At 40.7% G+C, this 26,350-nt stretch overlaps 1 protein-coding gene across 1 annotated transcript in view; it reads right to left on the bottom strand.

The window, feature by feature from the left end:
- The window catches only part of dync1h1.L (dynein cytoplasmic 1 heavy chain 1 L homeolog), an 85,486-nt gene that overhangs the window by 50,276 nt on the left and 8,860 nt on the right, over nt 1-26,350 (bottom strand). The window contains exons 7-30 of the mRNA XM_018230562.2: nt 25,967-26,194; nt 24,735-25,811; nt 24,469-24,648; nt 24,200-24,349; nt 23,971-24,117; nt 22,048-22,188; nt 20,844-21,020; nt 20,620-20,730; nt 20,401-20,520; nt 19,321-19,560; nt 18,807-18,962; nt 18,604-18,717; nt 17,830-17,940; nt 17,534-17,743; nt 12,680-12,826; nt 12,370-12,536; nt 12,080-12,253; nt 10,203-10,368; nt 9,916-10,104; nt 9,625-9,822; nt 8,517-8,799; nt 7,008-7,108; nt 6,760-6,919; nt 4,433-4,673 (exon numbers count right to left, since the gene is read on the bottom strand). Of these exons, the coding sequence (XP_018086051.1) occupies nt 4,433-4,673; nt 6,760-6,919; nt 7,008-7,108; nt 8,517-8,799; nt 9,625-9,822; nt 9,916-10,104; nt 10,203-10,368; nt 12,080-12,253; nt 12,370-12,536; nt 12,680-12,826; nt 17,534-17,743; nt 17,830-17,940; nt 18,604-18,717; nt 18,807-18,962; nt 19,321-19,560; nt 20,401-20,520; nt 20,620-20,730; nt 20,844-21,020; nt 22,048-22,188; nt 23,971-24,117; nt 24,200-24,349; nt 24,469-24,648; nt 24,735-25,811; nt 25,967-26,194 (4,988 nt within the window). The remainder of the gene's footprint in view (nt 1-4,432; nt 4,674-6,759; nt 6,920-7,007; nt 7,109-8,516; nt 8,800-9,624; nt 9,823-9,915; nt 10,105-10,202; nt 10,369-12,079; nt 12,254-12,369; nt 12,537-12,679; nt 12,827-17,533; nt 17,744-17,829; nt 17,941-18,603; nt 18,718-18,806; nt 18,963-19,320; nt 19,561-20,400; nt 20,521-20,619; nt 20,731-20,843; nt 21,021-22,047; nt 22,189-23,970; nt 24,118-24,199; nt 24,350-24,468; nt 24,649-24,734; nt 25,812-25,966; nt 26,195-26,350) is intronic.

The raw sequence follows: 26,350 nt of genomic DNA, 5'->3' as shown, positions 1-26,350 counted from the left end.
CTCGGCGAGAAGTAGAGGCCTATGTGGCAGTGGCCACTGCCTCTTGAGGGACCTTCCTGCCGTAGCAGGTGTCAGATGCCACAAAGGTGTCAAAGTGGTAGAATTTGGCAAATGTATGCATTGATGTCCACATGGCAGCCTTGCACAATTGTTCTGCTGAAGCCTAGTTCTGGAAGGCCCAGGAAGTACTAATTCCCCTGGTGGAGTGGGCCCTGAGTCTAGCTGGAGGGGTCTGTCCCTGTGCCGTGTAGGCCCTCGAATAGCCTGTTTGATCAACTTCTTGGCTGGAGTACCCCGATGGGGCCCAGAAGGAAGAATGTACAGAGTCAAATTTTCAGATGTCTTCGACTCAATGCAAGTAAAACTTGAGAGCCCTCACAGGGTCCAGGGCGTGGAGCGTCACTTCCTTGGAGTTGGAAGGTGATGGACAGAAGGTTGGAATGGTGATTTCTCGATTTAGGTGAAAGTTGGAGACCACCTTAGGCAGGAACAATGGAGTAGTGCGGAGGACCGCCCTATGGTGGTGGAAGATCAGGAATGGAGATCTGCAGGATAGAGCTGAAAGTTCTGAAACCTGTCTAGCAAAAGCTATGGCCAGGATAAATACAGTCTTCCATGTAAGCCATTATAGGGAAACTGAAGCCAACAGTTCAAATGGAGGTTGTTGAAGAGAGCGCAGGAATAGGGTTAGGTACCTATGTGCTACCCCTTATAGGAAGGTCTTGACGTCGGGAAGGAGGGGCAGACTTTTCGGAAACAGAATGGAGATGGCCGATATTGGGGATTTGAGGGACCCTAAGGATAGTCCCATGGATAGTCCCTCTTGCAGGAAGGCCAATAGATTGGGAATCGAGAGCCTCTGGAAATTGACTCTGTGAATTTGGCACCATTGTTGGTAAATGGCCCACACCCTGTGGTGGGTCTTGGCAGAGATAGGCTTGCGGACTGCCTTCATGGGGAGAATCACAGTATCAGAGAATCCCTGTCACTTTAGGATTGCAGTCTCAGTAGCCACTTCGTTAATCTGAGATTGGCAAGGCATGGGTGGCGTATTGTGCCATTGGAGAGAAGGTCTGGAGTGGGAGGCAGGAGCCATTGTTCCGCCACAGACAGGTTTACAAGGTCTGAGAACCAGGTGCGGCGAGGCCATCTTGGGGCTATAAGGATGAGAGTGGTCTGTTCCCTCTGCAACTTTTTGATTGTTCTGGGAAGGAGGGATGGGGGGGAAATGCGTATGCAAGATGGAAGTTCCAAGTGGATCTCAGGGCGTCCACAGCTAGGGCCAGGGGGTCCATGTAGCGTGCGAAGAAAAGTGGTACCTTTTGATTGTGCCGAGATGCCATGAGATCCACCTCTGGCACCCCCCAGTAATTTCGTGAAATATTTCCTTCTTTAGAGACCACTCACCCATGTCCAGAGACTGTCTGCTGAGAAAATCGGCTTCCCAGTTTAGGAGTCCCGGTATGTAGATCGCTGATAGATGGGACTGGTGAATATCTTCCCAGCAAAGGATGAGGCCTCGCTTAGCGCTCTCCTGCTTCTTGTGCCGTCTTGGTGGTTTATATATGCTACTGCTGTGGCATTGTTGGATTGGATCTTTATCTGCTGACCCGCTAGCTCGTGTTGACAGTGGACTAAGGCAAGTCGAACTGCCTGGATTTCTATTAGATTGATGTGTAGGCGCTGTTCTTCTGGAGTCCAGCGGCCCTGAGTGGATCGTCCTTCCAGTATTGCTCCCCAACCTAGGCTTGCGTCCATTGTGAGAAGGCGCCATTGAGGTTCCCCAAGAAGTCTGCCCTTGTACAGATGACTGGTCTGGGTCCACCAGAGGGAGTTTCGGGTCTTGTTTAACAGACCAATTTCCTGGAGTAAGCTATTTCGTTTCCAGGTTGAGAGGATATTCCATTGGAGCTCGCTCAGGTGGTGTTGGGTACTGCTTCCATGGTCAAGACCATCACTCCCAAGACCTTCATAAAGAACTTGGTTGTGTGAGTCGGTTTCGTCAGAAGGGACCCTACCTTTAGGTGGTGAACCATGTCTGGTGGGAGAGACACTGTCTGTGTCTTAGAGTTGAAGAGCATCCCCAGGAATACCATTGACTGACTCAGAATCAGTGAAGACTTGTCTAGATTGATATACTATCGCAGCTCTTGCAGTCTGCCTGGTGACCTGAAGTGCTTGTTAGGTCCCTGCGAAGGATGGTGCCTTGATTAGCAGGTCGTCCAAGTATGGGGTTATAGATACCCCTGATAAGCAGATTAACAATATGGCTACCAACATGATCTTGGTGAAGACGCGGGGGCCAAAGTCAGGCCGAATGGAAGGGCAGTGAACGGATAATGGTGATTTGGAAAGCAAATCGCAAGAATTTCTGATGGGTTGGAAAAACAGGCACATATAGGTAGGTGTCATTTATGTCTAGAGAAACGAGGAATTGGCCTGGGGACATTGCCGCCATGACTGATCCGAGATACTCCATCTTGAATCTCCGCAGGCGGATGAAATTGTTGAGCTCCTTGAGGTCCAGAATGAGGCGAACCAAGCCGTCCTTCGAAACTACAAATACGTTTGAGTAGTAGCCCTTGACACTTTCTCCTGGAGGTACGGGGATGATGACGAGTGGAGAAGGTTGGAAATCGCTTTCAGGAGTGCCTGGGATTTGTGGTGCTCCTGTGAATGAGCCTGGACATAAATAAACGGCGAGGGGGAAGGGAGGCAAATTGTAGGTGTTATATGCTGGTAGCAACCTTGTGTACCCAGGAGTCCTGTGTGAGGGTCAGCCATGCATTGGCAAAGTGTAGTAGTCGCCCCCCTATGCCGCCGTCATGCTGATGAAGGTTTGCCAACCAGCTTAGCTGAGGGCTTATGGGCTTGCCAGGTTGATCTGGTCTTTCCTCCAAAGCGTCCTCTTCTTGCAAAAGTATGTAGAGGAGGGGAAGATCTTGTGCTCTTGTTCTGGGGGCCACGAAAAAATCAACTCCGACGGAAGGCTGGTCTTGTCTTGGGTTTCAAGGACTGATGAGGAACAGGCTCAGTTGGCTTGCCCGTGGAGCATATTGTGACTGGATGGCAGACGTTTGCGGCATTTGTGTGGTGTGGTTAACAAAACTCCAATTAAGAGGAGTAGGGAAAAATCTGTCTGTGCTGCTGTGCTGGGGAACCTGCCCTTGTTGCGGTGCTGCTGCTCCTGCTACTAAAGTGGACCACAAAGAAGAGACACTGGCAGGGCTGTGCTGGGAGGAAGCATAGGGAAGAAAGCGCGCAAAGGAACTGGCGTGTAACACACTTACAGCGCAGTACTTCCGGGTTTCGTGTGGAAGGGTGCAAAGAAAATGGCACCAAATTCAATGTGGCTAGAGAAGAGGATGGCACAGGTCTGACTTCCAGGTTGCGCTAGTGAGAGAGCGCCCTGAGCAGTGTGCCCTTTCAGACTCCTCTAACAGCAGCAGCAACAGAACCGCATTTGGGCGAAGAGCAGGTACAGTCCCAGCGAGAAAAAACACACCGGCACACGAGGTATGTAATTGCAGGGAAACCCCTTGCCAATACATTTTACTGCGAAGAGTGCAAATGCAACGTTTCAGGAGCACTGAAACTTTGCATTTGCACTCTTCGCAGTAAAATGTATTGGCAAAGGGGTTTCCCTGCAATTACATTCCTCGTGTGCCGGCGTGTTTTTTCTCGCTGTATTTTGGAAGTTGCCGTATCCTCCAAATACTGGGCACCTGGGGTAAGCTGGCTATCTGAATTAAAGGGTGTGCGAGGGCTTACCTAGTACAAGTACAGTCCCAGTCAGACTTACCTGAGAACCAGTCTTCCTAAGCGAACCCTCTTTGTCCCTACGTCTACCGGCCAGTAAGCCTCCCTCTTGAGGAACAAGGGGGAGATATGCAGACTGGATGGTCAGTGCAAAGCACACATGGTGACCCCGGAGATGGATCCCACGCTGGAAGATAGACAGTAGGGACAGTCTACTCAGTGTAGGTGTCCAGTCTATCTTCAATTGTCCAGAAGTGAGAGGGATAATTAATGAAATAATAAAGTAAAATAAAAGGAAAAATAAGTTAGATATCTCCTGCGAAGCAGGAGATCAGAGGATGTCCTAACCTCCTGAGGACACAATATAAAACTGACCTAGCTCTGCCTACAGAAGAGAGTATAGCAGATGGAGGAGGGACTAGTTATTCTTTGTTACTATTGTGTCCTGCCTCCTAGTGGTGCCAGCTATACCCCACTGTTCCTGTGTCCCCCAAGCAGACGATGGAGAAAATTATGTCAAAACCAGATAGGAGTGTAGAGATTGCACCTGTGATGCTAGTTGAGCATTGACTAAAACATGATGCAATCCACTGCCTGCTATAGCAATCATACCTTTAACATTATGCCTACATTCTCCTGGTCAACAGAAAAACACAAGTATATTTTTACTCACTTGAAGAATGGCACAATCTTGTTTGCAAGCACCTCAGCAGTACGGAAGCCTTGGGAATACAACATGACCTGTGCGATCAACTGGCGATCTGGTTTAGTCATGGCCAAGCTTCTGAAAAGCTTTTTCAAGTTGTCAGGCAAGTTAGATCTTCCAGCATACCCAGGATTCATGGTGATGAAGATGGCCATATCAGGGCTGACTTTCACTTGCTTGTTGAGCAGTTCACATGTGATAGTATGTGCTGAATTAATAAAACAAATGCATTTCAATTTACAAACACTAGTTTTCATGTTCCGAACAGTTGGTGTTTTCGAAACGCTGGATTTTTCAATAAATATTCATTTTTTTCACAAGTATTCCCGTTGAGCGAGGTATTTTGTTACTTTATTTACCTTATTTACCAGCACCTGGGTAAGTTGCCAAACAAGTGTGCTCCTCCATGTCTTTCTGTTTTTATGGGAGTACTTGTGAAAAAAAAATTAAGATTTATTGAAAAAATCCGACGTTTCGAACAATATATATATATAAAAACTGACGAGCATTATAGATATGCAGGTATAATGTTAACTGATGCTGTGATCGACGCAACTTAAGTGAGACTCACACCTGATGAGGGTTACACATTATTATATATATATATATATATATATATATATATATATATATATATATATATATATATATATATATATATATATATATATATATATATATATATATATATATATATATATATATATAATAATGTGTAACCCTCATCAGGTGTGAGTCTCACTTAAGTTGCGTCGATCACAGCATCAGTTAACATTATACCTGCATATCTATAATGCTCGTCAGTTTTTAAACATAAAACAACTACAAAACTCCAAAAGAACATATACTATATAAAATAAACATTACTATAATAAAACAACAACTACAAACTGACACTGTTCTGATTGTAACATAAACTTACTCCGATCTTATCTAAATCAGATCATCACTTGTTACAACATTTGTCAAAATGTATCAAACTTGAGAATGGCTCAAAGTGTATGTGTAATAACTAGTTTATATATATATATGTCCATAGAAAATGATCCCAGGTGACAGGTCTTAAAAATTCCATATTTTTTTTAAGAAGGTAAGGACTGACATGTCGGCCTATCCTAAGGCCTTTCTCAAAGTACCGAATTGTCTGTAAATCAAGCGTAAATCTAAGCAGTGGTGGGAAAAAACAGCGGATCTGATGTCATGTGTTAATCATTGGAAATAGATAACTATCAATTAGCATATCACTATGACCAATGAACATCATACAATCCCTATACTTAAAAGTATCCACCCCAATTGATACAATAAAAAAGGCTTACCTATTTCAACTACAACACTACGCATAATAAAAATAGTTTTTGCCAAAATTGTAATAAATTAAAAGCAAGACAGAAAGTAACTATCGTGCAACTGTACAATGACTAAAATCTGTTCATAGGGTTACCCATGTGTCAATCTCTGAGTTAGGCAATAGGGTCAATCTTTAAGGGGTCTGTCTCTGTGTCATTAAACCTTTTGTATCCTTTACTTTCTTGTTAATGAGTCATCCCCATAGGCTACAGATACGGCTCTTTAATATCCCTTTCAACCTCACAGTTATGTGTTATCATAACCTATATCAGTGTCTATCTGGCCCTCTGTCAATTATTTATCTAACCACCTAACTGCTTATACATTTGTAGTACTGATTAGATCCTAACTAGACGCCATAAATACTCACTGATCCACTCAAATGTAGGAACCCAAAGCCCTTCTAGCACACTAGAGCATATGTAATCCAGAACTATGAAAAATGTGCAAAGTACTATACCTTAATTGTCTAAAGGATTATCTAATTCTACACATGTGCAAACCCACACGTGTGTGTGTGCGTGCGTATGTATGTATGTATGTATGTATGTATGTATGTATGTATGTATGTATGTATGTATGTATGTATGTATGTATGTATATATATATATATATATATATATATATATATATATATACACACACACCCCAATATCAAAAAACCAGCACACCCATATAAAAAATCTTCACCTCTTTATTTTTGTTGCATCAAAGTTCCTTGAAAAAAGTCCTAATGAGAACCGAAACGTTGGACTTTGGATACAACAAAATTAAAGAGGTGAAGATTTTTTATATGGGTGTGTCGGTTTTTTGATATTCGCGGATATACATACACTATAACCGTGCACCCCAGCTGTCTATGCAAAATTGTCTTGGAGTGCAGATATAGATATATATATATATATATGGGAGGAAACAATTAAAAAACAAAGTTAAGTACATACTTTTGTCTCTGTTTGGATTGGAATGTTCTCGCAAGGCTTCCTGGATGCATTGGACTTGCTGGGAAACTGCAGACAACATGCGCTCTTCAAGTCTATTGAACTCATCAAAGCATCCCCAGGCACCAACTTGACAAAGTCCAACAAATATGCGACCCATAGCCTAAAAATACAAAGGACAAAGTTTTAAGCCTAACTGAAATAAAACCATTAAAAATATGATTAAGTGCTTGGTTAAGTGTTGCTTATACCTGAAAGTCAAATGTTTCATCACAGTTAAACACCAGCACAAAGCGCCCAAGCTGATGTCCAAGGGCCTTAACAGACTCTGTTTTCCCAGTACCGGCAGGACCTGATTATGAAAAGTATACATTTATTTTAGTTTTTGCTTATAGTAAAAAATAAAAATAAAATTGTCTGGGTGTTTCAAAACCTACATAACATGGTTGCATTTATATGAAGAATATAAAAGAAAACTGATGTTCACCCCAGCTGATCTAAAGAATAGGCTCCCTATCTAAGAAACCAAATAAACACTCTCCTTAAGGGTTAGTTCACACGAGGAGATATGAGGAGATTTGGGGAGATTTTGTCGCCTGGCGACTAACCGCCTCTTCTTACAGCTGCAAAATTCCTGGAGTTTGTGTCACACTCCCAAGGTAATCAGGATAATAGAAGGGTGGAATAAACAGCTTAAGAGGCAGTAATTTCAAACTGCAAGTGCTTTCTTTATTTAGCAGTGCAAACACTACATGATTCGGGTCAGAGCCCTTTCTCAAATGTTGAGAAAGGGCTCTGACCCGAAACATGTAGTGTTTGCACTGCTAAATACTGGAAGCACTTGCAGTTTGAAATTACTGCCTCTGAAGCTCCTTCGTAGAAGCCCTTAAATCTGATTTAATTATTTTCAGTGCTTGTATTTAAAGTTATTAGGAGTTGGTACATTTTGGCGGCTCTGTCTCGAGATACCCAAAATTGCTCCATACATACTCCACAACTACGACTCCAGCTCCACAGCATTGGCTAAAGCTGTATTCTAATGTGGAACATGTGAGCCTGGATACGACTGGTGGGGTTTGGGGAGCCAATGAATTAGTCCCACTTGCCTATGTCTTTTATGACCAAAAAGCATTAGTGTTTAAAGGAACAGTAACACCAAAAAATGAAAGTGTTTTAAAGTAATGAAAATATCATGTACTGTTGCCCTGCACTGGTAAAACTGATCTCTTTGCTTCAGAAACACTACTATAGTTTGCATAAACAAGCTGCTGAGTAGCAATGGCAGAAATTGAAAAATGGCTATATGGCACAGGTTAAATAGTGGATAACAGGTAACACCATTATGTTCTACAGAGCTTATCTGCTATGTAACCTGAGCCTTTTCTCCTATGAATGGCTGCCCAATTGCTACACAGCAGCTTATTTATATAAACAATATGAAGCAAACACAGCAGTTTTACCAATGCAACACTGCATTATATTTTTTTACTTATTACTTTAAAACTTTTTACTTATTACTTTAAAACTTTTAATGTTACTGTTCCTTTAAAGGTTTCTAACTTTTGATACAACAGAGGGCTCAAAATACTAGATGTATCGTCTACCTTGACTAACACTATTAAGTAACTAATTAAACATGGGGACCCAAAGGTAATATGAGTGAATCCAATGTTCTTGCTTGTAATAAATACAGCTAAAGCCTACTAACAACTGTGCAGATTAAGCTTAAAGAATTTCAGGAGTTCAAATTTTCTTCTTACCAAAGGGTGACCCGCCAAGTCTTGCCTCCAAAGCCTGTGTCATTGTCAGGTAGCAGCGGTCTGTAAGTGGTGTCTGCACAAGTTTATCTTGCACGCCAAGATATTCAAAGCCATAATTGAACTTTGCATTGGCCATCTGGATGGAAAGCTGCTGCAAAACATCTGTCTGTTTAGGATCAAAATAGAATCTCATTTGGCTTAGCCATTCAAAAGACTTGGAGTTGTCAATCCGGATTTTCATCAGGGTTCGTGTAACATCACGCTGGTGAACCAATTCTGTTATCTGCAGAAACAAATATTTGATTTTGACAATTTCATAATAAACTGTATATAAAAAATATGAGTACAAAGCAAGATGCATTCAACAGTTTTATAAGAAATTCCTAATAGTAATGTTGTTTATGTATTAGACCAGGGGTCCCCAACCTTTTTTACCCGTGAGCCATATTCAAATTTAAAAAGAGTTAGGGAGCAACACAAGCATGAAAAAGTACCTCGAGTACCGCATAAGGGCTGTGATTGGCTATTTGGTAGCGCCTATGTGCACTGGCAGCCTACTACGTTTTTATGCAATTAAAACATGCTTTCAAGCCTGGAATTGAAAAATAGGCACCTGCTTTGAGAACACCAAGAGCAACATCCAAGGGATTGGTGAGCAACATGTTGCTCACGAGCTACTGGTTGGTGATGACCGTATTAGACCTTCAACAGCATCCAAACGGTCAAATCTCATCATATCCGAATTGCCCTCATAACAACTCAGTTGCGGATGCCCCAAATACTATGACAGGGTCTGAAGGGTGTGGTCTCTCTCTCTCTATTTATATTACTGGCTACAAGTTTGATGTATTACTGTTATCTGCCTAAGTTAAAAAATTATTTTATCATAGAAAGATAATATAGAAAATGTAAAAATTAAAAAAATGGTTACCCTCAACCATGTTACCGATAAAAATGATGAGCAATAATATAAAACATGCCATAAAGTGACAATCATAAATAAAGAACCTTTCCAAGAAACTATAGAAATACATGTATAAATTGTACATGTACATTTTGATGATATTGATTATGATGAGCAAGAATAAAAAATTACTGGATGGCTTACCAAATGTTCCAGTTTTCTTCTACGAAGTGGAGGTTGTTCCATCAGCACAGAATCAGCCAACACATTAAGAGTGGCCTCAACATTAATCAGAACAGGCTGCAAGGGGCTTGGATCCCCACCACCCATCACTACACTGCTGAGAGCATATTCCACATTCTCTGACCAGGCAATCTGAGCAGAGAGAACTACGAGCTGGGCCTAGGGAATTAAGAAAAAATAAAAGCGTCAGTTTATTTTAAAATTATCCTTACATTTATAAGATTTTAAACAAGGATGGTTAAACAATTGTACCTGGTACTTGTCAATCCATGTGATATAAGCAGCAGGTTCAATGGATGTGGATTTGCCAAATATCTCTACTTCTGTTACAGATTCTGCAAGCAGTTTTGCCAGGGTCACCCTCATTTCTTTCTCCACTAAAGTGAGCCATTCGTTGATCTTTGGATGATCAGTGATGGATACAGGCGTTTTAAAGATCACCTACAAAAAAAAAGATACAGTCCATAAAAAGAAAATACTGGAGTTGGAGAATTTTAAATAATGCCAGATTAACGTTAACATAAATTCTGCTTTATTACCTCTTCGCCTTCTCGTGAAGATATTCCCAGGACTACAGAGCTGTCTTCATTCAAGATGATGCTAGATACACCTGCAAACATTTTCTTAAAGTGTTTTTGTAGTTTGGGCACATTCTTGCTGTTGCCGATGATCTCCAACAAGTCCTCATCTCCAACAAAGTAGAATCTAAAGGATTAAGTATTAAAAAATAAAGTAATTAAATCATATTCTTACCTCTTATAAAACCAGATAAATTACTGACAGTCCTGGAGATATAATAAATGTACACTTCTGATGCAGTGTACACATCTTTAATATATGGCAACAATACAAGGAAAGAAAAAATCTATTTGGAAAAAAGCACACCCTCTTTCACACAGTTATTAAAAAGATTTGGGATTAAAAATTAATTGGTAGGCGAAAATTAAAAACAAGAATCATAAAAAAAAACATTATCTGGGGATACTTAATCATGACATCCCTTTAATCCAATGACTGCTGGTCCCCCTTGAAGGATCAACCTGTGGTCAGGACCCCCATTAGTTAACAAGGAAAATATTGATTGATCATCAGGCATTGTACCAAGAATATCTAGCACATCAAACAGGTGCTTGTCCCAAAAGTTCCCCTCTAACTGCCCACCTGCCCCTCTAGCTGTAAATGTACAAGGGCAAATAGACATGATCATTCCATGCCCCATCAGTCTCATTCTTGTGGGATATAACACTATAAGAGGCTAAGGATGGTGATAAGGAAGTCTACAGGAAGATCATGCACTTATCAATGCTAAAGCTGAAATCAAAACACATTTTTTTGCTTATGTTTGGAGAAACTGAACAATTTGGCTGTTAGAAGGAAAGGTTAAAATTAAGCAAGCTTTATCAGAAAGGTCTATATAAATACACCAGTAAACCCTCAAAGTAATGTTGCTCTGAGTCCTCTGTCAAAAGAAAACACCACATTTATTTTCTTCTACTGTGTACTCATGGGCTTCTGTATCAGACTTGTTTTCAGCTTAAACCTCCAGGGCAGGGCTTGAGCATGCTCAGTTTGCTCCTCTCTCCCTCCTCCCATCCCTGCTGTATTCTGAGCTCAGAGCTATGAGGGAGCAGGGAGAGACTCAGGCAGGAAGTGATGTCACACCAAGCTTATATGGCAGCTTCTATCCTAAACAGAGACAGTGTCTAGAGCCATTTACTCAGGTATGGTAAAGCATTCTGCAGAGTAAATATGGCGTTCTAGCTTGCACTATTGTGGCTAATCTGTTGGCAAAAAACTGTCTTGGAGCTTTCCTTCTCCTTTAACTACACTACACATGTCAGGCAGGCAATGTGGGCCTTGTTCATGTATGAGAGTCAGAATTCCTTTGGGGAAGGATAATTTATATTTGAAGTCAAAATTCCTTTGGGGGAGGAGAACTTTTAACTAGAAGTGGGAGAAATAGATAAAAAAACATTTCATAAAATCAGCGCCTTTTTTCAGATGCAAGATCTTTGAAAATATTGGAATGTTTTCTCCAACAAGGTGGCTAATTGCCTGAAGAAGTTTTAGGGCACTCACAAATCTGCAGATAATTAAGAATTTAAGCATCTTAATTATCAATAGGCCAAATACTCCCTAGCAAGAAGTTTTTCCCAAATAAAAAAAATTTTTTTTAATACAGAATGTTTCTTTATTACAGGGTGGTATATTTAAGCTATTTGGAATATGAGCAACTGACACAAAATTTGTGTCAAAGCCTGGTGACCACAGTCTTGGCCACTCACAAAAGTATGTATGTAAATGTTTTTCTTGGTGGTTAACATTATATCTGGGAAAGAAAAATGTTTAAAATCTTAATATATTTTTAAACATAAAATATACATTCACACATATAAGCAGTGATCTTTTTATGTACCGAGGGAATGATGAACGCTCTCTTTCCAGATATTCTCCCAAAGCTTTTTGGATCTTGCCTAGCAAGTCAGCCAGTCTTTCTAGAGATCGCTGCACACCTTGTATGTTCAGAACATCCATTACAAGAGGAGACTTGGTGACTTTCTTCATAAGTGCCAGAAATTCTGTACTGATGCTAAAAAAGTGTAGGAGGAAATAATCAAAATGTTAATTTCCCTTATTACATATTAAAGCATTTCCTGGAAATGTTATTTAATTTAAAAAAAAGTGACATTATGGTGGGTTAAATACCTCTGAAACCTTTGTGTTTCAACAGGAAGAAGGTGTTTGATATCTGCACTTCCAGTAAAGATGCCTTCAAGGTATACCCATCTTCTCTGTACATCAATCCACACATCAAAAAGAGCCATAATCCGATTCAATTTGTCTTCCCAGCTCAAGGCATCCTCTTCAAAAACCTGTGTTTTTCCCCAGAAAAACAAATATGCAAAGTTAGAGATTATAAACTATGTATCTCTACAAGAAAACAAACCAAAAATTATTTATAGCACATTAAGTTGGCAAACACTAGGAGAAAAAAAAAGGAAAAATATATTATTACCTTGTAGTATGGAGAAAGCTTCATAGCTGAGACACTGTTGATATGCTCTTTAACTTTGTTGAACAAGTCATCCCAGCCACGAATCAGGCGACATTTGTTCTGATAATTGACTAGATCCAATTCATATGCATTCCACACTTCCCGAATCTGGAGGCAAAATAACAAAGCATTTGAAAGACATTCAAGATGCAATACATATTTGGGAATGAGACAGCATTCTTAATTTCAATCAATGTCTCTTTAAAAATACAAGTCTACATCTAATTCACATAATAGGATCTTCAAATATAAAAAAGGATGATGTAGCTCTTTACAACATCTATGTTTTTGTATTTTAAAGTTAAAAAAAAAAAAGAGGCAAAACTGGGCATGATATAATAGGATTTATACACTTACTGTTAAATCCCTTTTTCTGTAGTCGATAGGGGGAGACAGGAGACCAATGGGGTAAAGCTCCATCCTCCAGGACACTTGATTACAAACCAAAAAGGAGCGTGCCTGGATTACCTATGCTTTACCCCTAGCACTTCTGTTCTAAATTCAGTAGGTACTCTGGACACATGAAAGAAAATTAGAGAACACAAACTATTTCAACTAAGTATCAAAACTGTAACTGTGCAATCCGGATGGGAAGTCCGGTGTTCCCCTGTCAACTACAGAGAAAGGGATTTAACGGTAAGTGTATAAATCCTATTTTCTCTTATGCTCTGGGGGACACAGGAGACCAATGGTGACTTAAAGCCATCCCAACAGTAACAAGGAGGGCAGAGATTGCATATATGGTCACAGCCTCTAGGGCTGCACCACAGCGTGCAACACCTTGCAGCCAAAGGATGCTGCCGCTGAAGCGAAGGTGTTGACGTGGTAGAATTTTGTGAACCTGTGGACCAGGTTGCCGCTCTGCAGATCTGCTCAGCTGAGGCGGTGTTGCTCCAGGCCCAAGAGACCCCCACTGCCCTTGTGGAGTGTGCCCGGATCCAATGGAATAGACAGATGTTCGAAGGAAACTCCCTTGTTGCGGCAGCATGACCAGTATGCATTCCATATCCAGTGGTAGGTTTTTGCAGAGACCGGTTCCCTGGCTTGCAGTAAGGTGAATATCACCTCCTCTGAAAATCCTTTTCTACTCCAGATGGACAGCCAAGCTATCAAAATGAACAGGCCCGGATTGTGATGGTTGATGGGCCCTTGATGCAGTAGGTTTGGTCTGCATGGTAAACGCGTGAAGATCGTGGAACCAAGTTCTTCTTGGCCAGAAAGGTGCTACTACTATTACTAGAAGGTTTGACCGTCGCACCTTCTTGAGCACTCTGGGAAGCATGGGAAGTGGAGGGAACAGATAGGCTAGGTCGAACCTCCAGACCTGTGTCATAGCATCTATGCTGTCTGCCAGAGGATCACAGTAGCCAACCTCCCTGTGTCTGGAGGTTGTGTCTGGAGGCAATGAGATCCCCAATGACAAACCAGCATTTGGTAGTCCTCGTGGTGGAGTTCCCATTCCCCTGGATCGATCTGGTGGCGGCTGAGAAAGTTTGCTTGAATGTTGGTTACTCCTGGGATGTGGATGGCTGACAGGTGTACCGCGTTCAGCTCAGCCCACTCGATGATCCCTTGGGCCTCCCTAAGAGCGCCTCTGCTCCTTGTTCCTCCCTGGCGGTTGACGTATGACACAGGCATGGCTTTGTTGCATTGAACTCGCACCGCCTGTAGTTCCAACACATTATGGATAACTGCGCTTCCTCCTGGGACTACGTCCACTGACTGTGCCGAGAGGCTGGCGTCCATCGCCATCACTGCCCAGTCTGGAGTGGCCCCAGACTGCCCCTTTGATAGGGTCTGCGGAACAAGCTACCACTGTAGGGAAGATTTGGTCTCCCGAGATAGGGGAAAGGCTGTAGTAGTGATTCCCTTTTCCATCTCTGAAGGATATTTGATTGTAGGGGGCGGAGGTATATCAGTGAAATGGAACCGCTTCCATTGTGGACACCATGTTGCCCAGTACTCTCATTGCATGGCAAATCATGTGAGTCTGTACCACGCTTTGTACCTGCCGCTGTAAACTGATCTGCTTGCTCCGTGGAAGGAACACCTTTGGTTCTAATTGTAAGGCGTTCTGGCCATCCCCGGCGCGTCCAAGATGGCGGCGCCCAGAGGAGGCCACGTGGCCCTCAGGCGCCAGCGTGACACGCAGCGTATTGACGCCTTTTTTCGCATTTTGGCGCACATCCTATGATGTAATCTGGCATGTTCTGACGCAAAAGCCTATTTAAAGACGCCAGAAGGTTCTCTCAGCGCCCGAGTATAGGTTCTACTATCTTGAGTTCCTGGGTGTATATTATTATTGCTTTCCTGATTCTCGACCTTTGCCTGAAATCTCGACCATGATATCTTGCTGCCTGGACCGACCTTTGCCTGAACTGATGATTCTTCTGCCTGATCCTTTGTACCACAAACTGTGTTTGCCTAGATTGCTTCCTCCTTGGTCCGCACTCCAAACTGCGCCTTCGGGCCCTGACAGTATACTCGGGCCATGGACCCTTCTGAGGAAGCTCCGCCTCCCCCTGGATTTCGGAAGAGCATTCCGTGGACTGGCCAAAATGCGCGCCGACGCCTGCACGTTTTGGGCACCAGCGTCATTGAGATTCCTTGGAGTCTTAATGCTCCCGCCGTGACTGCCATCAGTTATGTGAAGACTCTGGGGGCAGAGGATAGGCCAAACAGTAGTGGCGGTTGGCAAACCTGAGGTATTGGTGGTGTGCTGCCCATATCGAAACATGGAGATAGGAGCCCCAAATATCCAATGACAAGTTCCATTCCCCAAATGACTGATCGTAGAGTCTCCATCTTGAACCTTACTCCTTTGATGTAACGGTTCAGCCCCTTGAGATCCAGAATTGGCAGGAATTTCCCCTCCTTCAGAACTATGAATAGATTGGAGTAATATCCGCCAAACTCTGTTGCTGCAGTACCTGGACAATGATGCCTGCATGGTGTAAGGTGAAAAAACAATTCTGGACCGCTAGGACCCTGACTGGATCATGGGGGGTAGAATCTGGAGGAGAGAGAGTTTTCCCCTGGCGAAAGGTATTGGATGAGTTAGACTTCGATTGGGGCAAGAAAGTGCTCTTGCCCCCTGTGGCTTGGGATATAATTTTCTCTCGCGCGTCTCTGAAAAGCCTCTGGCCCTTGAAGGGAAGTGCCATCAATGACTTTTTGGAGCTAATGTCGGCTGACCAATTCTTCAATCAGAGTGTGCACCGAGCTGCTAATGCAGAAGTGCGGGCTGTAAGTTGGGTCGTTTCCAGTACTGCCTCACACAGGTATGAACTGGCTTCTGCATTGTAATGTGCTGATTGGAGGAGATCTGCTCTGGGAGTAACATCCTGGAGACCTAAAATAAGGGATTCCAACCAAGCTTCTATTGCTCTGCTGACCCACGCTGAGGCCAGGGATGGTCACAGCACCGATCCACATGCTGAAAATATAGCCTTTAGAAAGCCACATCTGTCACCGGTAAGGTAGTGGTCTTGGTATAACCTAGAGACTGGTGCGTCCACCAATGGTGGATTGCACCATTTCTCAATCAATTCCTGGGTAGGAATGGGTAGGACTTTAAGAACTTGCATGTAGCCTGGAACTTTCTCTCCGACGAATTCCATTCAACTTGGATTACAGAAAGTAGTTGTACAATGGGAAGCAGGATGCAGCCTTTCTCTGCTGTTTAAAAAGAGTCTTGGATTGTGAGGGTTGCTCGGTCGATGTATCAAGCTTTAAGATCTCAGTTACTGCCCTGGGGATGCCTTCCACGTCATGATGGGGGTCTTAGTCCCTCACTTCCTCCTCCCCTGATGGAGAGGGAGAGAACCCCCCCCCTCTGACTCCAACCCAATGGATGCGTCAGAGGTGACTGTGGGAGGAGAGGTGTCAGTGTTTAGGAGCTCAACACTTGTGCTTGTCGTGTGTGGGTTTGTCTAGTTTCGAAATGGCCTTCGCAATGTAGTCAGTAATAGAGCCAGCAATGGAGTCTGGTGCACGCAAAATATGTGAACTCCGCCATCACTGCTGCTGTTGTTGTTGCATGTCCCCCTCCCTGGGGAAACAGTGCCCTGGCCCTACCTTCTGCCATGTGAGCAGGTGGAGTGCTAGAGAAGGTAGGAGGTTGCCTGCGATAGGTGTCTGCTGAATGAAGTGGAGCTCGCACCTCAGTACAGCTGTTCTCCCTGGGTGGCAGGGGTGAGAGATGTTCGACTCCTGTGCACCACTGGACTTAGAAGAGGAAGGCAGGTGTGCTGCATTCCTGCTCATGGTACATGAGACTTAAGATGGCCCCCGACATCTCATACCATGTTCGCGACGTCACGTCCAAAATCGTGCGCGTTTAAATTCACATATGAGCTAAATGTTGCGCAATTCAGCGTTCCGCAATGGGTTAATCAGTTAACCACCTGCCGGTGGAGGAACCGGTGATACTCACTGTCCCATCCCGGCCAGCTCCCTGGTCTCCCTGAGGTTTAGAGTTGGGTGGCTTGACTCAAGAGAGGTTATTTTCTGCCCCAGGAGGTATTACTGTATTCCCGCATCGGGGGGTTAACCTAGTTGGGGACAGTACTCGTGCCCCCAGTATCGCCCCAGTTGACAGCGCTACCGGCTGACCAAAGGCTCCTTGCGATCTATGTTGGACCAACCTCCTGTGAACATGACTTTAGGGGTAAAGCCTAGGTAGTCCAGGCATGCCCCTTTTTCTTTGTAATCAAGTGTCCTGCCTCCTGGAGGATAGAGTGTACCCCAGAGAGATAAGAGAAAAAGTAAAAGGTTCCAGGTTACAATAATCATTCACACCAACTAGCAAATTACCTGCTTTAAGAATTCTTCCAGTGCCATTTCTCCCTGTGCAACAAGTAGGACATCCTTAACAATTGCTTCATTTCTTTGCAGATCTACATCCCAGATTTGTCCTAGTGTAAGTTCCGACACAACCCAGTTCACATGAAGTCTCTTCATGAGCTGTTTCCAGTGGCGATCTTTCAGAGCTTCGGATTTTAGTTCAATGACAAGCATATTAATCTGATGGAAGAAACATAGTAAAATACTTTCAGGTAATACAGTGGACAAAGTGAGATGACCTCATCTAAAGTAATTCTGAGCATTACCTTCATATAACCCTTTAAGAGTCTTTGAACATATTCATAGGAAGCATACTGTCGCAAACGTGCAGGGAAATTCTTAAGCTGGTTCAACAACCCATCCAAATTTTGCCGCAACTGTTATAAAATAAAAATATATTAAGTCAAATATATTAAGTCAAATGTGAAGTCACAATGTGTTGTAGGGAATAAATACTAAAGCTGACTACCCAAGTGTTTACACCATTTTATATTGTGACTCCTTACATTTGGAATTCCATCCCTTAATTCCATTGTAGACAACACTCTCTCAACCTCTTCAAAAAGACTTCTGATCCTACATTTTAGAGCGATAGAACATTACCTGGTCCAGATCTGGCACATAATGGGAAAAGCTCAAACCTTTGTGCACATTGCCCTTCTATTTGTGCCTGTCTATTATATACTCAATTAGACTGGAAGCTCTACTGGACTAAGACCTCCTTCCTACAGTGTCTTTTACCACATTCCACTTAAATCTCTATATTTATACTTATTTATTATAAGGTTTGTAATATCTGTGTGTACTTTTCTAGATAAAGATTTACTTGAGTACTTTTTCTATGTAGATGTGTAGAATTGTACAGCACTGTGTAACCCAACAGTGCTATATTAACGTTCTACATACAGAGTTATAGAGGGGACATTAGAATATAAGAATTGATCTAAAAAAATCATTACAATTTAAAAAAATTTAGGAGACTTGGAGCACTTTGTGGTTTAGTGAGAACTAGAAAGTCCAGGGCAGAAAACTAACTGTACCTTACGAGGCTGTACAGAAACCCAGGGCTGCTCCTTCATTTGATCAATCTGCTCCCATACTTTAGAAAGTTCAGACCAAACACCTTTCAGATCTTGTAGTTCCTCTAGAGCTACCTGCATAACAAAACAAAGGTTCATATGATATAGAATTACTACTTAGCAAGTTTGAAATAAATCACAGTACGTGTCCAATAGCATACTACCTGAACTCGTTCTTCACTGCCACTTAAGAGCCCTGTATCAGTTAGTTCTAGTGCTTCTTTGGCTTTAGCACATTTTTCTCGATCATCTTTTAGTCTGCCAAATTTTCCTTCATAAATTGTCAGTGCTTGAAGCGCTTCTTCAGGACGCAGACTTCCCTAAAAATGTGACAGAAGCAAAATAGTTACACAGGGAGATAACAAATATCTACATTTCATAATTAAATAACTTCTAGAATGTTTGAACCACAAATACTCTCCAGAATTATGGTTAAAATCAATTGTAGCCCCTCATGTATTCATGCATATGACAGACTTTTATTTATAATAGCAAAGAAACTATTTTTTATAGAAAGCTGCTTGTCCTAGCAAACCTAATGTAAAAATTGTATTATAAAGGTTCATCCTTGAGGTACAGTTAATTCAGTTCAAGAATAATTGCTGTCATATCTGCTCGCACTGTGCAAGAAAAGATGTCAATGTTTAGCAATTTTTGGCAAGAATTAAACAAACTTACAGCTACAGGCTTAGTCTTCTCCCAGTCAGTCAGTAAATCAATTGTTCGACTTTCCACTGCTCTGTCCTCTTGAACAATTTTCATCTGAAGATTTGCAACTTGCTGTTGAATAGCAGAATCCTTACGGCGCATGATATCATTGAATGCCCCCCATTCTCCTTCAATGTTGTCAATATAGAGCCAGGACGACGGGAACTGAAATCTTTGTTTCTCAAGCAGACGCTGTCCATTACGATACAGCTATAAGAGGGGAAAAAAACAATGCAACTCAATTTTTTTAACACAGTGCACAACTGAATCTTCCAAAAAAGGCACAAACTGACAGAGGACAACAACATTTGAAGGAGAACTAAACCCTAAAAATGAATATGACTAAAATTGCATATTTTATATACTAAACTTATTGCACCAGTCTAAAGTTTCAGCTAGTCAATAGCAACAATGACCCAGGATTTCAACTTGTCACGAGGGGGGGTCCACCATCTTGGAAGATCATGCACATGTGATCAGTGAGCTCTGAGCAACAGTTGAGAAGCTAAGCTTAGGGGACGTCGCAAATTATCAAACAGAAAATTGGGTTGGCCTCTAATATAGGAGGGCTGATAATTAAATTGTGATGCTAGTTTCTGTGTAATTCATGTAGTAATTATCTGTATTATGTATATAGGCCTTATATTATGACAGTTATATTCTATGCGTACTGTATATTGTGAGTGGGTCCCTAAGCTCAGTTAGTGACAGCAGCACAGAGCATGTGCAGTGAATTAGCAGAAATGAATATGGAAAGCTACTGGGGCATCTTTGGAGACACAGATCTGCCTCGCTAAAGGGCTTTGGTTGCCTTCGGCTGGTACAAAAGCCCAAAACATAATGCACGCCATTTCTAGGCTACTTCTTTAGTAAAGCTTTAGTTCTCCTTTAAATGGTTAAAACAATGTAATTTTTCAGCTAAAATAGCTAACAGAATGAGATAATAGATAGAAAATGAACAAACATTCATACCACATACTATAGAACAAAGGCAATTTAGAAATTGTTCTTTTAACAAGCATGCAGAATATGATAAAATAATTGACTTACATCTACTTGCTTTTCAAACTGCTTTATCTTTCTTTTCAGAGACTGCACGTATGTAATGAAAGTCACAGCATCTGAAGTACTGGCAGTGTCTACTGAATGTTGCTCCAATTCTTGACGAGACTATAAACAGAATATAAAAAAAAAAAAAAAAAAAGAAGGAGATTACCAGAGATGCCACTAAAAGAAACTCAAGAATTTGCTTGATTACTCTTACCATACCTTAGAAATCTGAGAATGAAATTCTGTCATGTTTTGTCCAAGCATTTGACCAAATTTACTTAGCACCTCTTTGTGCCAGGAATCATACTTTAAGTTCACTTTAGACTGAACCTGTAGAAATAAAGAATAAAAAGGGTTATTAATGCAAGCTAGATTGAATGATATAAAAATAGCAGTTTCTAAATAAAAACATTAGGTCAGTTAGAATAGAAGATAGAACAGACCTTTCCATAGTCAATGATGACAGGTCCAAATTCCTTTCTGGTTTCTGCATTGTCAAATGTTCCTCTGGCCTTTCTGATCTGAACCAGTAGTGCTTGCCATTTATTCAGATCTTCTCCAAGACGATTATAGATGTTTTCTGCTTGCATATCCCATAAGCACTGGTATTGTAACCATACCTAAAATTAAGAGGAAAAAGTTTTTAATTTCAAAATCACAAAATAGAACACTCTCCCCTTAAAGTTACTTTTTATACATTTTTTATACATTTGTGCAAAGAAAAAACTTAAGCAAAATTAGTTAAACTAATTCTTGCTATGATTTACTCTGGAAAAATACTTTCAATTAAAAAGTAGCTCCTGAATGCAAAGAACAGTTTGATTACAGTGGTTGTCCCCACAATTGTGGTAAAACAAATTGCTTTTGTACCACTAACCCCCTCTTTTTATCTTCAACCTCTGCAGCTCAGAAATTATTAAACCGTAGAGCCCTTTTGATCCAAATTTGTCTTGTTTTGGTCACTAGTTTACAAAACCTTAATCACTATTTGGATGATATCCACCCTTCTACCTACAGACTATCCCCTCATTGTTGAAGAGATGACTACTGCAGTGCAGCAGAGAGCCTTGTGAAAGAAGGTTGAGAATATAAGGAAGCCTCACTGAAGTTTAGTACTTCCTCGACCAGTGAGGAGCATCCAGAATCACTGCAATCAGCTCACTGCACAGGGGTTCAAACAGAACCTGTGAAACCTTTGGGTAGAGGGGACAGGTATGAGGACTTCGAAATTGCAGGTAGATACACCTGAATGAAAAGCATGCCATGCCATGCATTCTTGGGAGGAACCCTGAATGTGAAAAATAAATAAGTCAAAAAGCCCTGCATGACAAAAACAAATCCACAGCAATAGCAGAAATACTTGCCTGTTGATATAAAGCTTTTCAAAGGCAATTTAATAACCTTTTACCTGCTTTGTTTGTTTTTTACACTTACAGTAAATGCTTAACCTTGCTACATAGAGCTTTACAAAGAATGTTAAAGTAAACTTCCTATATATATTCAAGCATATTTTGCATACCTATATCTAAACTGGTAATGCTTACAAAAGCTATTTTTTATTCAGTATTATTGTAAATTATTACAAAGCACCTGGCTTGTTAAATGCTTATGCTGCCAATATGTTTTTGTTTATAAGCCAGTATTCACCTTAACATACTGTTCCACTTCAGTCACTATTCCCATAACAGCAGCGTAAGCTTCTTCGAGACCTGCAGGACCATCAGGCATTCGGGTCAGTGCATTCCTGTAATACTTCTCTTCTTCCGATAGTTCGTAATGGACACCAACCTATCAGATTGAGTGATGAAATACATAGTATATTAAAGAACAGCATAATTTATAAGCCCATTTTTTCCCCACACATTTTAATTTAACATGTCAGCCATCAATTTAAATATGTAGCTTTATATGCATCCCACCTTCCTTTGAATAGCAGTTGGCATTGCTAGAAAAATCAATTTCAAGTTAAAGTGTGCCATAATCAATGCCAAATGAATGGCAATTGTTATATCAAACATATAATATTATATATATTATGACTATATAATATTAGAAAAAATTAACAAGATCTTCAGAAGTAAAACAAGAAAGCGATAACAGACAAAAAAAAAATCCATAGCTTTATTTCATGGTCAGTTACTTAGACTGTCAGACATCATACAATGTGGTTAATCACCACAGGTGACCTTAAATATATATTTTTAAACCTTGTTTCAATCTGAATATTACTTCATATATTTAGGAGTTCATCTAAGAGCATTTGGTAAAGAAACACAAGCTTGGGAATGACCTCAAATAGGGTGGCTCAAAGGCTAATTAAATTTGTAAAAATCAATTAACAACTGAATCTTGTCCGTATTGATATTCCAGGAAACCCTGAATTAGAGTGATATTTGTGTAGAATACTTATTTTTATATATATTATTGAGACTTATATGACACGACCAATGTGTTATGGGGCTTTTAAGTCTGAAAACTAAAGTCTTAGAGACTTTGCTGAGGCAACATTTCTATCTTTCTTGAGTTACTGACAAATACAAGTTCAAAAAAAATACTAAAGGGCAACCAAGGCACTGATGAACATTTTTGCTGTAAATTTAGTTATTACATAGAACTGCACACCAAACAATATTCATGTTTAAAGGGATCCGGTCATCGGAAACATGATTTTTTCAAAACACATCAGTTAATAGTGCTACTCCAGCAGAATTCTGCACTGAAATCCATTTTTCAAAAGAGCAAATTGATTTTTTTATATTCAATTTTGAAATCTGACATGGGGCTAGACATTTTGTCAATTTCCCAGCTGCCCCTGGTCATGTGACTTGTGCCTGCACTTTAGGAGAGAAATGCTTTCTGGCAGGCTGCTGTTTTTCCTTCTCAATGTAACTGAATGTGTCTCAGTGGGACATGGGTTTTTACTATTGAGTGTTGTTCTTAGAACTACCAGGCAGCTCTTATCTTGTGTTAGGGAGCTGCTATCTGGTTACCTTCCCATTGTTCTTCATGACTTGGGGCAGTTGAGAAATTGACAATATGTCTAGCCCCATGTCAGATTTCAAAATTGAATATAAAAAAATCTGTTTGCTCTTTTGAGAAATGGATTTCAGCACACAATTGTGCTGGAGCAGCACTATTAACTGATTCATTTTGAAAAAAATGTTTTTTCCCATGACAGTATCCCTTTAAACTGCCTCATAAAATGAATAAATTTTGGTAAACCTTCGCTAAATTAAAAAAAAAAAAGTCTGAAAGTAATGTGTACACATTTAAATCAAGAGCAATTTCAAGCATTTTGTTGTCTCGCGTACAAACCTATTAATGGATGACCTATAAAACACCTGGAATTACACCACAATCCTTACTAAATAAAGTTAACAATACAAAAGAAGGACTTAAAATATACTCTGTTAGTGTAGATTTATAATGGAAAATGTGCAATCTATCAAAGAAAACTATATACAAAGTGTTCATATGATGCAAGTTACCGAAGGCCATCTTGAATTGAATAATACTTTTACTAAACACTAACAAGAGAAACATACTGTAACATATTCAAGTTGCTTTTACCTGATATCTTTGGCTCTGAATTCTTGGCAGTGACAAAATCACCATTTTCCATGAGAACATTTCCTGGTAAAGTTTATACCTACAATCTTCAATTGGTGGATTCAGATAAATAACCTGGTTGGTAATTCGAAGTTCATGTACAACATTCTGCAACATACATAAAGGTGGTTAGCATTAGATATATAAAAACAAACTCATGGTGGAGGTTAAGTATTATAAGGCTACATACTTTGATTTTAGGCTCTCCTCCTGGTTTATGACTAACTTGAGGAGCATCTGTGTCCATGTCAACATCTGCTTTGTCATCAGATTGCCCCATTAGGACCTGAGTCCAGGTTTTCAACCCAGCCTGAAGACGACCTCCAAGAATTCTTTCAATCTAAACAAAAGCAGTTTAAGTTTTTATTGAAATATGATAGAGAGCTTGCAAGCGCGCAAGAAAGAGAGAGACAACACTTGTAAAGTATATTAAGAAAACAATATTAGATGTAGAATTACCTCCATATCAAGTTTATTGACCCAGATGGGAAGATTGGAATAAGAGTGAAGGTTCAAATCATCAACTTCTTTTTGAACTCTGTTTAAGATTTCAGAGTAGGTTTTGTGATCGAACATACAAGTTTCCAATGACCGAACTTCCAAGTCAATTTTCTCTTCAATAATAAGAAGATCATCAACCTATAAAGACAGATAAAAACACGACTGTTCTTGATAAAGATAAAACACTTAAAATATATAGAACAAATATGAGGAGTAAAACAAACCTTCTCTTGGAAGTTGAAAACAGTCTCTGCCAACCGCTGGACATAAGGGTCAAGCTTGTATGACTCCCAAACCAATGCAATCCCTTCTGCAATCAAAGCTTGTACTTCTTTCTTCAAGCCAGCGACCAGTAAAATAATGCTGTTGCGCTCTTCCACTTTTTCACAAGTACGTTCATAAGTACGAACACTTTCAATCAGAGATATTGCAAAGGGATACAGTTGATTTGCCTGGTGAGCCTTATTAACAATTGCCAATGGAACCCGGAATCCAAGCCACTTCAAGTTTCGAACTTCTTTTGAGAGAGTTATAATTTCAGGCAGAAAGTTGACCTTTAATTTTAACACATTTCCTGTTCTCCCACGGGCACGTGTGCTTTCAATTGTAAAAATACGACCAGAGACTCCAAGGTTTCTTTGCTGAACTTTTCTAGCCCAGTCATCAAAAATTTCTTGAGTATTGAGCTTCATACGGAAACTGTCCCCATCTTGCTTTAACTTCTGCCCTTCTACATGATTTTCCCATCCTTTTCCAAGAACATCTTCCACACGCTTCATATAGGCAGTCAACTGTCTGTCAATTTGTTTAGCCCATATAATAGAGCCAGATACTGGTGGCAAGTCCCGAACATGACTCATCTTGCATGCTTGACTTTGAGGATACTGCACCTTAAACTTATCATGAAGGGATTCAATGTCATCTTTAACACGCTGGATAAGCTGTGTTTGATACTCACGAATTGCTCCTCTGATGTGGGGTCGGACAAACAGGGCATTAAATCTTGAGAATATTCTGAACATTTCATTAGCATTTTTTGCTGTGCCCAGTTGATCTCGCAGACGGGCTGTGATCCTGGTTTCCACTCTGTCAATTCTTTCTTCATATCTCTTGAGGGCTGCTTCCCAAGCTTCTGTGCCCTCTTTGGAAACATCTAACCCATCTACTTCTTTAACATTCTCATATGCAAGATTTACCTCTTCAATTGCATTCGCATCAGCAGCATCAAAAAGCACTTCGGCTACTTTCATGTCCTGGGGCTCAGGGACTTCTCCCTGATTCTGCTGAGCAACAGCTGTGACCTGAGAAAAAGTTAATTAAGGAAAATTAATCTGTTCTTTTTAATGTAGCAAGTGTTCATGCAGATTAACCATAAAAATAAATTTGTACAGTTATAAAGCTTTTAAAACTCTGCCTTTAAACAGCAAGATAAATATTTTATACTGACAAAATATACCTGTGGTCTGAGAACTCGAACAATCACAGCCCTTAGCTGCTCATGCTGTCGCCTAAATTTTCTCATCTGCTCCAAGCGAGCTTGTAGTTTACGATGAGCAGGATTAATTCTCCAGACCATTTTTAAATTTTCTTCTCGCTTTCGCTTGACAATGTCCCTCAGAAGAACCTGAAGCTTCTCATATTCATCATCCCAGGTTTGGAAAACTTCAAAACAGGCAACCATGACCTGAAAAAGAAAGCAAATAAATGAGGGCTTGCAGGTACAAGGTAGGTTTGCTCAAATGCTGCAGTACTACAGCAAATTTCAATGGCTCATTAGTTTCCAAAGCAATTAAAAATAAAAGTATTTAAATAGCTAAACTGAAGAACAATGATAGCCACA

Source organism: Xenopus laevis, chromosome 8L, assembly GCF_017654675.1.
Source record: "Xenopus laevis strain J_2021 chromosome 8L, Xenopus_laevis_v10.1, whole genome shotgun sequence".
Lineage (NCBI taxonomy): Eukaryota > Metazoa > Chordata > Amphibia > Anura > Pipidae > Xenopus > Xenopus laevis.
This window is presented reverse-complemented; position numbering and strand designations above follow the sequence as displayed.